Genomic DNA, 13,655 nt, shown 5'->3' with positions numbered 1-13,655 from the left:
GCCAAACTTGAATAACTTTGTATTCACTCCCACTTTTGTCAGTGAGAGATGGATCATGGCATCTGCCCAGAGTAAAACAAAATATTTTTGAGATCCAATAGAAAAATTCTGTGTAGAACAAGCAGAAAATGATCCCCTTATTGTATAAATAAAAAAGTAGGGGTACCAAAAGGCATCCATGCTTCAGATCAGAACAGGATGCCACGTGTTAAAAGGCTAGATAAACCCATCTTTTAGCTTTGTCTTGTGTATAAAGGGGATTATATGGGAAATGCTCACTAGGAAATCAAAAGCTGAATTCCATTTATTGAGATCTCTTAGCATGGAAACAACAGATGCTTTAAAGGGCATATTGTGCCATTCTAAACTGTGGTTGGCTTTATATAGTTTTCCTGAAATATTTCTGAAAAAGAATTGCTAAATCTTTCCTATGAAGGCTACAAGAGGTTTTCCACAGATGGAACATGATATTTCCTATACATGTCCCATTGCAAAGGAATTTAACAGAAAAAACAGTTACTCAGAGGTATAGTGGACAGATAGAGTCAGAACTTTGGAAAGGTCAAAGACTGAAGGATCTGCTTCACCCTGGATGAAATGAACCTGCTTTGTTTTGATATCTCAAGTTTTGATGAACTCCAGTGCATATCTGTAGAATAACTGCTTATTCATACCTCATCCACATGTATAACATGTCATTTTTTAGTTGCTGGCTGGAATACTGATTAAGCAGTGAAATGGAAATTATTGTACTCATTGGGTAAAAGAGTTATATACGAAAGCATACATGAATAAAACAAAGATTGTAAAGAGAGGACATATTAAAACATGCTATTTCATTTTTAGTGGCCAATTTGTTAGTTCTTAGCTTCTTGCTTTTTTTTTTTTTTTTTTAAGTGAAGGATACAGTAGCTGGTGTCCTCTCCTGATTTCAGTAGAAGTATTATTTTGTATTGCCAAATGGGGTAATTTTGCTTCGTGCTCTTCTGGTGAGTTTTGGTGAAACAAAACCTCAGAGGCTCTCCTATAACACACGTGCTACAAGTGGTATACAAAATGGGATTCTGTTGCAGACCTGGACAGGAGCAAAAAGCCATTAAACCCTGTTATGGCATACATTGAGACCTATATTTTGTTTGCCTCTATTCTACAGTACTGGGCTCAATTTCTCTTCAACAAATCATAGCTTGGTGCATGAAGTAATATTTCTCCCATGATATTCTGAGGAAAAACAAAAGATGGTTATCCCCACTGGCAGTTACGGGTATGCATATTTTGAAGGTGTTTCAAATTAGTGTTTTAGCTGTGACCATGATCCATCCTTGTGTAGACAGCCAAAGGATAGACTCCATTACTGCATACAGGGACCATAGTGCGATGTACCTTCAGTAATTCAGTTTTCTCCCTGTTGAGGAAAATCTTACTAAAAATTAATATTTTCCCAAACCAGTTACCTCTATGTTTTACAGCTGAAAATTGTGTTGGTAAAATAAAAATCCATTTAGTTGAGAGGGAAGAAAAGGTGTATGCTATATAAACATTGGAATAGAATTTCTAGAATTACAAGATAATTTGGAAATTTTTAACTTGGATTTTACAAATGAAATGGAACAAATATGAAGAAATATGCTATGATCTAGCCCAATTAAAATACTGTTAATCACCCTTCAGATTGTACTTGGTGTATAGGAATATTTTATTGCACTTTATGTGCAATAAAATAGGAATATTTCCCCCCAAATCTCTATGTATCTACATGTGTACATATGTGCAGTATTTACTGATAGTGTTATTAGATGGTTGGCCCATTAGATTAATAACATTTTTGAGGAGAAACTAGGTTATTTTCCCTTTTGTTTGTTTCCTTTTTTATCTATTTCAAGAACTAGAATGAAAATGAAATATTTTTCTTTTTAGAATGATAAATACATTCATTTGTCTCTGAGAAACCTGAGGTGTTAATGAAAACCTGAGGTGTTAATGATGGACATGATGTTTGAAATTAAACTCACATCCTTTTGTATTAAAAACTAAAAAGTATGTTTAAAGTTGAGATTAAGGACACTAATAAAAACATGCTCAATATGCTTTTTTGAGACATAGATTTTATATTTGTAATGTTAGAGCATCATTAATTAATTAATAAATCACCAAAGATAGATTTAGAAATCTGCTTGACATTTGATTAATATGTGAAATATAGTGTCTTCCCCTTTTTCATTTTTGTTTTGTTTTGATGATGATGATGATTACTTTTACTGTTATCTAAGCTTGTATGTTGCCTGATTCACAACAAATTACAGTAAGATCAATAAAAGGTAAAAGGTGGCAAGCAGAACAGACTGGATGGAATGAAGCAAGAGGTTTCAGTCTCCTTTGCAAGGCCAAGATGAAGAGCCAGGTCTTCACAGCTTTTCTAAATGACAACAGAGTGGGGCCCATCTGGATCTTGGGGAGGAACCTCATTTCAGAGGACAGGCACTGCTACAGAGAAGGCATACTTCTGGGGTCCTGAGAAATGACATTGTTTAATTGAAGGAACTCAGAGTGCACCAACCCTGCAGGATCTAATTGACCAGGGTTGTAGGGCTTTACTGTATAGGTAACAACCAGCACCTTGAATTGTACCCAGAAGCAAATGGGCAACCTTTTTCATGAATTTCTTTCCTGGTATTTTTTGCATGTTTTCTGTTTCTTTCTGCAATATTTGTTATGATAATAATATTTTTTTTTAAAAAAAGGAAGTAAATCCTCCAATATGCGTGTGCATATGCGTGTGAATGATGAATACAGTGTTTTGCGATAGAGTGGTCATATACTGGAACCAGTTATTCCTCCAAAATAATTTCTGAAGCCTAACATCTGATCCCCCCATTCCCAGCACACATTCAACACACTCTTAGCAGGACAGATGCTAAACAGTAAGGATATCCAAAACATGCTGTTTCATGAATGAAACATTCCATTCCCCAAATGATATGTGTTGCACATCCATATTAACTAAACACTCTGCCCACAGAGTCACACTATGATTTTGATGAAATCTAAACACATTTGCTTATCAAAAATAATATTTGTTGTTATTTTATTTAAAATAAATTACATATACTGTAGCAGTTACGTTTGAAATAGTTTCAGATAGTAAACTATTAATTTTTGTCTGTTTGGTTGAAAAGAATAATTAATGTGGCTTGGTGCATACTTTGTTAAGCCCGAGATACTTTTTGTCATGTAATTCAATGAAAGCATTGGAATCCAAGTATCTAATCAAATATAGTGACAAGAAGAATGAGGGATAGATTGTAATTTTGCAAGCCAATAATATTACTTTAAGAATATCATAATATAGAAGCTACTCCCATGAAGTAGTTTCCATCAGATCAGTTGTGATGGATCTACGTGCAAACAGTTTGTCACTGAAATGCCTCTTAGTCTGTTGAAGCTGATCAATTCATTTAGTCTAAAATCAGATTTCTGGACTATTTTAAAAAGATACTACATCCAGTTTTAAGTGCTGTCAAACATTAACAGCAAACTACTTGACTTGTTCAAAATGATAGAAATTCTCTTTGAAACGTATGTAAATAATCCCCATCGGTTTTCTTGTGGCAGAAAAATAATTCATATTTTGCTTATTTTTGTTTCCAGACTTCCAGCAGTTTTTTGAAAAGCTCACCTCTTTGTTGTGACAAAATCTTTGAGTAAGTACTTTCTGAATAATTTACCCCTTATTTACAGATGCCAGAGACAAAACTACTTTGTGTCTATTGAAGTCCACATTTAGCAGCACTCAAACATTTGTCAATGACTAAATTAGCATTGAGTGCTATAGCCAGAATTACAGTTTCTTATTCTAAGTAGTTACTGTTGTGATACGTCTTCTAAGAATTGAAAAAACTCTTTGACAGCAATTTAACTCCTGAGATAAGGGGGGGAGGGAATAAATGGAATAACCCATGTAACTTAGTTTTATTATTGCATAGGCATTGTGTAAAGATTATCAAAAATAGGGATGCGAGAAGTAAGATATAATGTAATACAAAATACATTGTAAAAAGAAGCCTTCAATAGTGCACATTCTCTCTCTTCCTTTTATTTTCCCCCAACCACTAAATACTACTTACATATTTATAACTTGCTTTAAACTATACATTTGTTGTTTATTGAAGTCATTTTTTTAGTTGTTTATTTTAAAATATATTTACTCTTTTCTTCAAAAGCCATATTCTAAATGTCTTAGCTTACTTGCTGTGTGATACTGTAGGTCCTCTTACAATCGCTTAAAGGTGTCTTGTTCTGTCCTGTTCTCCACAGAAGTACAGACTTTGACCACATTATGGAGGAAGGTTATGAGCTGGACCTGACTTACATCACTGAAAGAATCATTGCTGTATCCTTCCCAGGCAGCTGTTCAGAGGAAACTTACCTACACAACCTCCATGATGTAACTCGCATGCTTAAATCCAGGCATGGTGACAACTACATGGTGAGAACAGATGCAATCTCTGTGATGTCATCTGTCATCTAAACATTTGATTGGATGATATATCTATTGATATATTTATGCCACTGAGTGTGCTCTGATATAGCTATGGATTTCTTTACATAAAATATTTATAGTTAAAATACTTTAAGGTACAAAATTTCAAGTTCTGCCTGCAAATATGACATCCAAATGCAGTATTAGCCCGAACTACTCACTGTGTGTAGTTTAGTCCAACTAGATTTTGTTGTGTGTAATGTGTGAACTGACCCCAAAACAGCATTAACAGCTTTGCTTTTTTGGAAATTTTCAGACTTGCAGTAAAGTTAATGAGGGACAGTCTTTAGCAGTAAAACATATTAATTATCTGTGATCCAACACAGCCATACTCAGAACCTGCTCCGCAGAATGCCTTTCTTTCATCCACAAATAGATAAATTTGAGATTCTAAAATTTGGTTAACAGGATAGAGTTGCGGGAGGTGTGTGGGGAGATAAAATGGATGTCGTCAGAGATTGGTTCAGCAACTATATCTGTTTAGTTGCGTACTCTTATTATATCAGATCCTTTTGTGGTCTTCCATTAAATTGGATCTCAGTTGCTAGTGAAACGTGTCATGGTGCATTTGAAGTTATGTTTTATTTATGTTGATCAGGGAATTAGTGTGTTTAAGAAATTGTATGCAAGGCTCTGTTGCCTTTCTCTGCTTTTATTAGAATGCAATGTGCTATCATAGTGGCAGTGTTCATTCATGAGTTATTATGAGCATTCACTCATAATAAGACAAGAATATTAAAATGAGTTATTGTTTATATGCATATTGTTGAATGCAAAACTGTTTACTATGCTTGTTCTTTTGCTTGAGTAGATAAAAGGGAATAATTTACTGTGACTTCAGAACCTGTACTGTAATTTGTTGTTTCAACAAGACAGATTAGCTGCTGTTTTATAATCTCAGGTTCAAACATCTCAATAATCTGTTCCATATTAGTTTCTTTTATACATGTGTACAAAAAGAGGAATGAAGTGGGATAAAATAGACTACGTACAGTACTGTGCTATGTATTCACAGTAAGCTTTCTGGGTATGAGCATAAGGCACTAATGAGTTGTGAAATTGGATGTCCCCAAACTCAAAAACACTTGGAAATAAACTTCACTGATATCAGTGGGGACTTATTTAAGTAATATTCTTTAGGATCTAGGCTAAGTCCTATGTAAAATGTGTTTGCTGAAGTTCTGAGTGTATAAATTGAGCCAATATTAACTTTTTCCATCTTACTAATGAAAGTAAATGTCATATGAGCATTTGCTGTGAATTTCAGTAGATTCCACTTATACTGAAATGGACCATTAAACTTTTCTGAAGTAAATTAATAGGAGTCCCAAAGAATCACACCAGAAGTCTATTTTGTTGAGCGTCCTGTTTCTAGGAGTCCTCAGCTACGTGCTTACAGGAAGCCCACTGTTTCCCAGTATGCAGCTGAGCATGTTATCTAGGTTTTAGCTGTTACGACAATAGCCATTAAGAGACCTATCTACTTCCACAGCCCTTGGTTACTTTGATTTGAGATAGGAGATAGAAGGATAAGTATGGAAGTTATTAAATAGAACAAAAATGTTGTGTGTGGGAAGGAAAACACTTGCAACAGCAGAGAAATAAAATCATAATTAGCTCAAATTCTTATCTTATAAAAGAAAGAAAAATGAGTCCCAGCCTTTTGTTGAGCTGGAGAAATTACATACTACAAGCTGAAACAAATAGAGCAAACAGAACTCACAGGATACATTGTATGTGCTTTTGTACTACTAAAGATAAGCATTTACAAGTCCTTTTGATTTGAAAGGGAGAGCAAATTAAAAATGTGTTTGCTTCTCCCACTGAAATCAAGAATGCTTATCTGGAGCTGGATCTCACTTACATTTCTTTTGTAAAGGGAAATCTTGGCAGTCAACACTGAATTATTCCTCTGTGCTTTGTCAAAATCAGAAGAAAATAACTTTGGAATAATGCAAATAACCAAGCTTGTCACGCTTCTTTTATAACGGGTGTATGGGCTTCTTTAAGGGACTACCACATTTGCATAACTTCATTATCAAATGTATTAGATGCAGTGTGTAAATTATTAATCTTGATGCTTAAAATATTTTCCTCTGGAACAGGTGTTGAACCTCTCTGAGAGAAGATATGACTTTGCTAAGCTTAACACGAAGGTATTACCGTGCTCTCATATTAAAGCGTACGGCTTCTGTTTTTTTTACATTGTGAGCAGAATTTTTGAGGAAGCTTGACTAGGCTGCCTCCAGCAAAATAGCCAGGGGACACTTTCACTTTAATTGGCACATTTCCCCAATTTTAAATACCTGCTGAAAATACCTGCGGAAATACTTGCTGAAAATAATGTTTCCAGTGCTCATTATTAGATTAGTGGATTACTGTTTAAATAAGTTATATGGTCCAACTACAGATTCTCCAGTTGTTTTCAAATGTGTACACCCAATGAACCACAAAATTATTGGAGGGATTCTGAATTATCCCTCAGATTTCTTTTTTTAGAGTGCAGTCCTCTCTCACTCTTTATTTACATTTCTGGATTTTTTTGTACTCATACTGCTCTACATACCTAAATTCAGTTGAATGAATAGATGGTGGGTTTTCTTTAATGTTTTATTTTCTCAATACACAAAAACTGTTCTAATTTAGATTAATGCTTTTTTATGTTTAGAGTTTGGAAGAACAATATCAGGGTTGTTGTTACTGCTATTTCAGATCATCTTATAGCTATATTTGATGCCAGGTCACCTGACCTGTTGCAGTGTGCCCATCTCAATGGTAAGATAGGCTACCAAGGTAGAATTAATTAATTAATTAATTAATTAATTAGATTTGAATGCTGCCCATCTCCCCCAGAATTTTTGAATAGCTTAGTAAAACGTCTCTTGGAATCCCTCTGGCAATTGGATGAATAGTGTATATGTCAAGGCTTCTATTTGTAATGTATTTATGGATTTCATATGGCATTTTGAATAACTTTTTTTAACAACAAGTGAAAAGATAAAGACTCCCTCATTGACTCTGATGACTACCTAAGCACATCATTTTATTAAAACCATTTATAAAAGCATTGCAGTATTTTATTTATAGGGAGCAAATATGTTTTAAGGTGGGAGCTCATGAAAATAAAAATATGAAAAAAAAATCTGCTTATAAACTGTTTAGATTCCACCCTCTGTTGATTGCTAAAAAAAGTTTGCCTTTATTGCCTTCATCCATTTCTAACACTTTTTAATTATTCCAGATTATGGACGTGGGCTGGCCTGACCTCCATGCCCCGTCACTTAATAAGATATGCAACATTTGCAAGGCTATGGAATCCTGGTTGAACAGTCACTCTCAACACGTTGTGGTGATCCATTGCCGAGTGAGTTGCAGCTTCAAATCTTTCAGTTAACTTGCTGAGTTATAATATAATAGCTATGTGTCTTTTGTAGAGCTTTGATACCATATATTCTGGGAAATAAATGCATTAATTATATTCTGAATTATAGAGAATTATATTCTTTGATACCATATATTCTGGGAGATGCATTAATTATCTACTGAAATATATTGGCTATATCTTTCATCTGCTTGTGGAAGCTTTGTAAAGAAATCTTTTACATTTCTTGAGGCACATTTGGCAGTTTGAGAAAGTGTCAAAGATGCCATTTCCAGTAATTGCTATAGGTTAGTGTCAGTTGTCAATAGTACTGTTGTAGTGTGAGAGGCCCCAAAACTGGAATATTTGGTCCAGATAGAAATCCATTCCTTTCAACACAAATTTATTTTTTCATTTTGTATGTTTGACATGCAAAATATCCTTCCTTCCTTCCCTCCCTCCCCATGGATAGTCTCTCCAAATTTCACTCTCTTTCCACCAATCTACCAATGTAAATTCTCTCCTTCTGTCCTCCTCTGAATGTTCTGTTCCACTCTAAGAATTCTTTCTCTGGATCATTTCCCCCTGCCCCCCCCCCCCAAAACCCTTTCTTTCTTCTTAGGTTTGTACAAACCCTCTAACTGCCCATCCCTTCCCAAATTGTTTCTGTATTTTCCCCATCCAACACACTTATTGAGTAGCAGGTTTCCCCCCTTCTTTTCACTCTTTCCCCCAATAGCTTAGCGTAGGTGTCTTATAGGGTTATGATTCTTGCAGATACTGCAGTCCTGCTCCTTAATTGTCTGTCTGTCTGTCTCTATCATCAATTTTTATGCAACACGATTTTAATAAAGCTAGCCTACAGCACTTAAAAGCAACAGTCAATAGCAATAAAATCCAATAAAATCATACAGCTGTTATCATAATAAATTAAAAAAGATAAAAATATAGCCATCAGTATAACATTCAAATGGCAGCTTAAACATGATGAAACTTCTATGGAGGGAAGGCCAAGTTATTTTATTTATTTTTTATTTATTTGTCAATGTATATGCCTCCTCAGTCACAAAGCTATGAGAAAGGTATATACAGTTGACTTTCCATTAATCTCTCAGAGCAGAGAGATATAGATATTACATTATGTCATGCCCCCATGTATAGTATTTAACATGACTTCCACATTTCCTTGGAGAGGGTGGAATTTCTCTATTTTTACACAGTGTATTGTATATTCTATGTGATATTTCCAGTTACACTCATCACTAGAAGCCACCATGTGACTGTTTTTGTCCTTATAGGGACTCCTTAGATATGGATAACCAGATGTTATTATATGAGGGTTTGAATCCTACAGAGTATCTCCATATCTGACAATTCCCTATAAAGATTAAACTGGTCATGTGATGCCTCCTGGTGGTCAATGTAACCTCAATCATAAAGTGATTCTAGGTGGCTTATACAATGGGACTAAAACATCAGAAAAAATAACAACTAAAAATCACAAAGCAGACTCAGGAACTAAAATATATCTGACCCATCAGGGAAGATAATAACAATAACCATCAAAGAGCAGATCATTCTACCCTACACTTGTCATATAGGCCCTATTGAAAGAGCTAGGAGTTTATGGTTTTATGGAAGCCCAACTGGAGCAGGGTAATAAGTAAAACAAATAAAGGTAAATTGATACATCTTCATCTTATTTTTAAAACTAGCTGGAGAAGACATGTTAGGAGGAGGGAGTTCCAGAGCACTGGAATCCCAACTAAGAACTTCTTCCTTTAGTAGTTTCTGGGCTGTTCCCTCAACAGTGGCATGGTAGTAGCCATTGGCTGCAAATAATAGCTCCCAAGATACAATGTACAAGGGCAGTAATTCCTTTAGGAAGACATGGTTCAGCCTGTATAGGTGTTCATGTGTAATAACAGGCACTTTGAATTTAACTTGAAAGTTTGTGGGAAGCCATACAGTATAGAAGAGAGAGGTATTCCCCAGTCTATTTGATCTGTGTGTTTGACCTTAACTCAGAATACCAGGGGATTAAAGTCATTCAACATGCAAACTATGACTCCTAAACCTGAATCCAACTCTGCCCCTTCTATTACTTTTTCACCTTAATTTTGGAAAAAAAAAATCTAATATAATCCTAAATAGTTTTTGGTAATAGCTAGACAGTTTAATGATATAATTTTCTTTGTTTCTTTTACAAATAGGCAGCTATGCCATTTGTACTGATTTATAATCAGCTCTAAATTAGCTATCATGTTTGCTGGCTTTCTTCTCTGAGTAATTTTGAAACAAGTTAAGACTAATAGAATTGCTATTAGTAATATGTACTGAATGCATGCTGTATGTTTAATAAGGTTTCAAAACATTGTGAAAGTGCTCATTAAATGCAACCTTGGCTATAAATCATAAGTATCAGAAGAAGTTTTATGTGCATAATATGTGTTGGAAAACATGCATTTTTCAGAATATTTCATAGCACACTGTGTAAGAAATTGTTGAGATGCCTAGACCTGTTTTAGAATAGCTAACAGAATACTGTTAACATTATATTTGAATTTCTTTTCTGTAATTATAGCTTTGTTATGATCCTAAAATGTCATGTAAAATGAAAACATTGTCTGCAGTTATTAAAAAATAGAGTAAACATAAAATATGTGGTTGTTTTAACCAGTCTAAGAAAATAAAATATGTTTATGTTTTATGTTGTACAGGGTGGAAAAGGAAGAATAGGGGTAGTGATCTCATCCTATATGCACTTCACAAATGTATCTGCAAGGTAAGGTACAAGACATTTAATGATTATTTGATTATTTCCTAACTATTTTCAATCAGAATCACTAAAATACCTAAAGATAACCAGTTCAAGGTTTCTGTTTCTTTGCCATCTCTAGTGTACCATGAATAAAATCCAGAGCTGGGCTATGAGACAAATATGTGTGACTGTAAATAGTGTTGAGTTGGCTCCTAATTGTTCATTTTCAAGCATAGTAAGAGGGAGCCAAGAGATTGCAATTTAGGGTTAGGGCTATGGTTCTACCCCCTCTGTTATATGGAAGTGAGAGTTGGTTATGGTCCTGAGGTGAGAAGAAGCCAGAACTGGGGTTGGGCTCAAATTTCCAATCTTCCTCACCTGAGAGTAGCCCACATCCCAACTTACCATGATCTTTTCTATCATCTCTGTTCCTCCTTTGACCTCAATTGCTTCTGCTAACAGGCACACATGCTTCCTTTTCAGACTCACTACACTCCAGTCTCCATAGCCACTCATGTTCTCTCTTCAAGGAGCTGACAACCTACTACCAATTCCACACACATGGATTTCTCAACTACAGCAGTCCCTGATTCTCCCAGCTGCTGCTCTGACCTCTCTGTGTCCTCTAATCTTCTTTCCTTCTCTACCACTTTCTCTTCCATATTCCTCTAATTTATAATAACAATCACCTTACTCCACTGGAAAAAAAGGATTCCACTCTCTTTTACTAAATGTTTGCTTTCACTTCTTCCTCCTGAACTACCTTTCTTTCAATACCACTTTGAAAATACTGATATTCTCTCTCTCGCCCCCCACCATTCAGTACAGAGTCTAGTATGAATTTTACAATTCTCCCAGAATAATTGTGAAAGCAAAAGATGTAGAACATGACTTTTTGAATTATTTCTAACCTTCTGTTGTACCATTGCAGTGGTATATTTTAGCTGCCTCCTACAGCCATCAAATGACTGGCCAGCTATCTGTTGACTTTAATGGCAGCCCACATATGAAGCCGATGATGGAGGAGGAGAAGACAGTGTGCTTTAAAGGAAACAGAATATTTCCACTCTCTAAGCAATAAAATCTTTATTAGGAGAATGAATCCATCAGTGTAAACCAGTGTTTCTCAACCTTGGCCACTTGAAGATGTATGGACTTAAGCTCCCAGAATTCCCCAGCCAGCCATGCTGGCTGGAGAATTCTGGAAGTTGAAGTCCACACATCTTCAATACCACACATTTTCAAGAGCCCAAGGTTGAGAAACACTGGTTTAATCTATCCATTGGTTGGGCTGCCCCCCTCCCCAAAAGCCCTTCTGCTCAACCTACCCATTGGCTAAAAAGAAGTTGTATTAGCCAATGGGTAGACACGACCACCTGAAAACCAATTTGCTTGAATACTTTATGTTTTTGAGTGGAAAAGAAACCACCCCAAACCTGCTTAGAAGAATAAACTTTTCCTCCAGCTAGGTATGGTAGTTCAGGGCAAACGTGAAGTGCTCTTTGGGGGTGGAATAACTGAAGCATATTTAATTTTACATAACAATAATAAATTTGTTGCATATGTGGGAAGAAATATAGTACCTGTCTACAGCTCTTTAAAGCCATAAGAGAGCAGTTGCCCAGTCTCAGGCTGCATTAAAGAATTGTAGACAGATGTTACATTTATGCTCCCATGTGAATCAAAGCATAGCCCTCTCAGGATTGTCAGGCACCTCTGTTTTTTCTCTTAAAATCCCAGTTTGAAAATAAGACCCTTAGTTGGAACAAGCAGATGTACCATTACAGATTAAAAATGAGGACTCACTTAAAAAAGAAAAGAAAAGAGAAGAAAATTTGTCTAAAATAATGTAGCTAAAAATAGCTTTTTAAAAGCAAATTTAATGCAGAGCTATCACCTCTTATGGTAATAAATTTGTAATGAAGAATATGGATTAAAAGGTAATTGGAAAACTCTGGTATGAGATTAGAGGAAGAACCATAGTTAATTTAGAAAGATTCTGAGAGGTGGATTAAGAAAACAAACTTTCACATAAAAAGAAGCTACACAGCAAGAACAATTTTCTCCTTTTTTCCTATTTTTATAAAGAAGCCATATTGAGTATGTTAGCATGACACAGATGTTGCAAACTGGTTTCACTATCAATATCCCAGGAGATCCTTCCCTAAAGAGGAACATTTTCAGATTGCAAATTATTTGCCTTAAGGTTGCCATGTTGTCTCTAGGCAGCACAATGGTTTTTTTTCCAGCTAGAACAATCCAAAGAGGCCTGTGAGGATTTTAGGGTCCCTAATCAGATTTGGTCTAGCCGGTACATTGCATTCAGATGGCTCACTGCTTAGAGAAGGAATTGCTAAACTAATTCCTGGCTAAACTGTCACTTCAGGGGCTCTGTCATCTGAACATAGAGGTTATAATTCAGTTATTAAATAAATATGATTGCCTAGGGGGCATCTTAGATTTTGAAAAATTGGTGATTTCTAATGAAACTAGGAAGGATTTAAGTAAGATGCATTCTGTGTTTGCAAGAGTAACACACACAGTTTATACTTTGATCCATATTAAATAATTCTTTGGGTGATTTATATTATATTAATATTTGAAATATTCTATGTTATTTGCAGGTGGTGTTTCATTTCATTATAGACCAAAAATAATATTATATTATATTATATTATATTATATTATATTATATTATATTATATTATATTATATTATATTATATTATATTATATTATATTATATTAATTTATTTTGCTTTGCTTTGCTTTGCTTTGCTTTGCTTTGCTTTATTTTATAAATGAAATATGGACAACCCTGAACCTTCTACCATGTAGACCGTGTTAATCCCCCAAGCACTGGGGCCAGGGTGTTAGTGGAGCTCTGGCATGGGTGCAAGTGTGCTTGTTACACTGTTATTGAGATTTTTTTTTAGGGGAGTCAACCTAGTTCTTTAGTGGATTGTGAAATTGGTTTTGTTTTTATCTTGAGTG

General features: G+C 35.1%; 1 protein-coding gene across 6 annotated transcripts in view; it reads left to right on the top strand.

Annotated features, from left to right (window-relative positions):
• TNS3 (tensin 3) overlaps nt 1-13,655 on the top strand; it is a 253,382-nt gene that overhangs the window by 122,489 nt on the left and 117,238 nt on the right. For all 6 annotated transcript variants that reach the window (XM_088150078.1, XM_088150077.1, XM_088150079.1 and 3 more), the window contains 5 exons: nt 3,649-3,701; nt 4,315-4,486; nt 6,646-6,696; nt 7,782-7,904; nt 10,622-10,686. In XM_088150078.1, coding sequence (XP_088006204.1) covers nt 3,649-3,701; nt 4,315-4,486; nt 6,646-6,696; nt 7,782-7,904; nt 10,622-10,686 — 464 coding nt within the window. The remainder of the gene's footprint in view (nt 1-3,648; nt 3,702-4,314; nt 4,487-6,645; nt 6,697-7,781; nt 7,905-10,621; nt 10,687-13,655) is intronic.

The sequence above is a fragment of the Python bivittatus genome, unplaced genomic scaffold (assembly GCF_059951505.1).
Source record: "Python bivittatus isolate LINGU-HERP-01145 unplaced genomic scaffold, Pbiv_v1 ctg000610_np1212, whole genome shotgun sequence".
Lineage (NCBI taxonomy): Eukaryota > Metazoa > Chordata > Lepidosauria > Squamata > Pythonidae > Python > Python bivittatus.
Note: the sequence above shows the minus strand (reverse complement) of the source record. Positions and strands in the feature narration are given on the sequence as shown.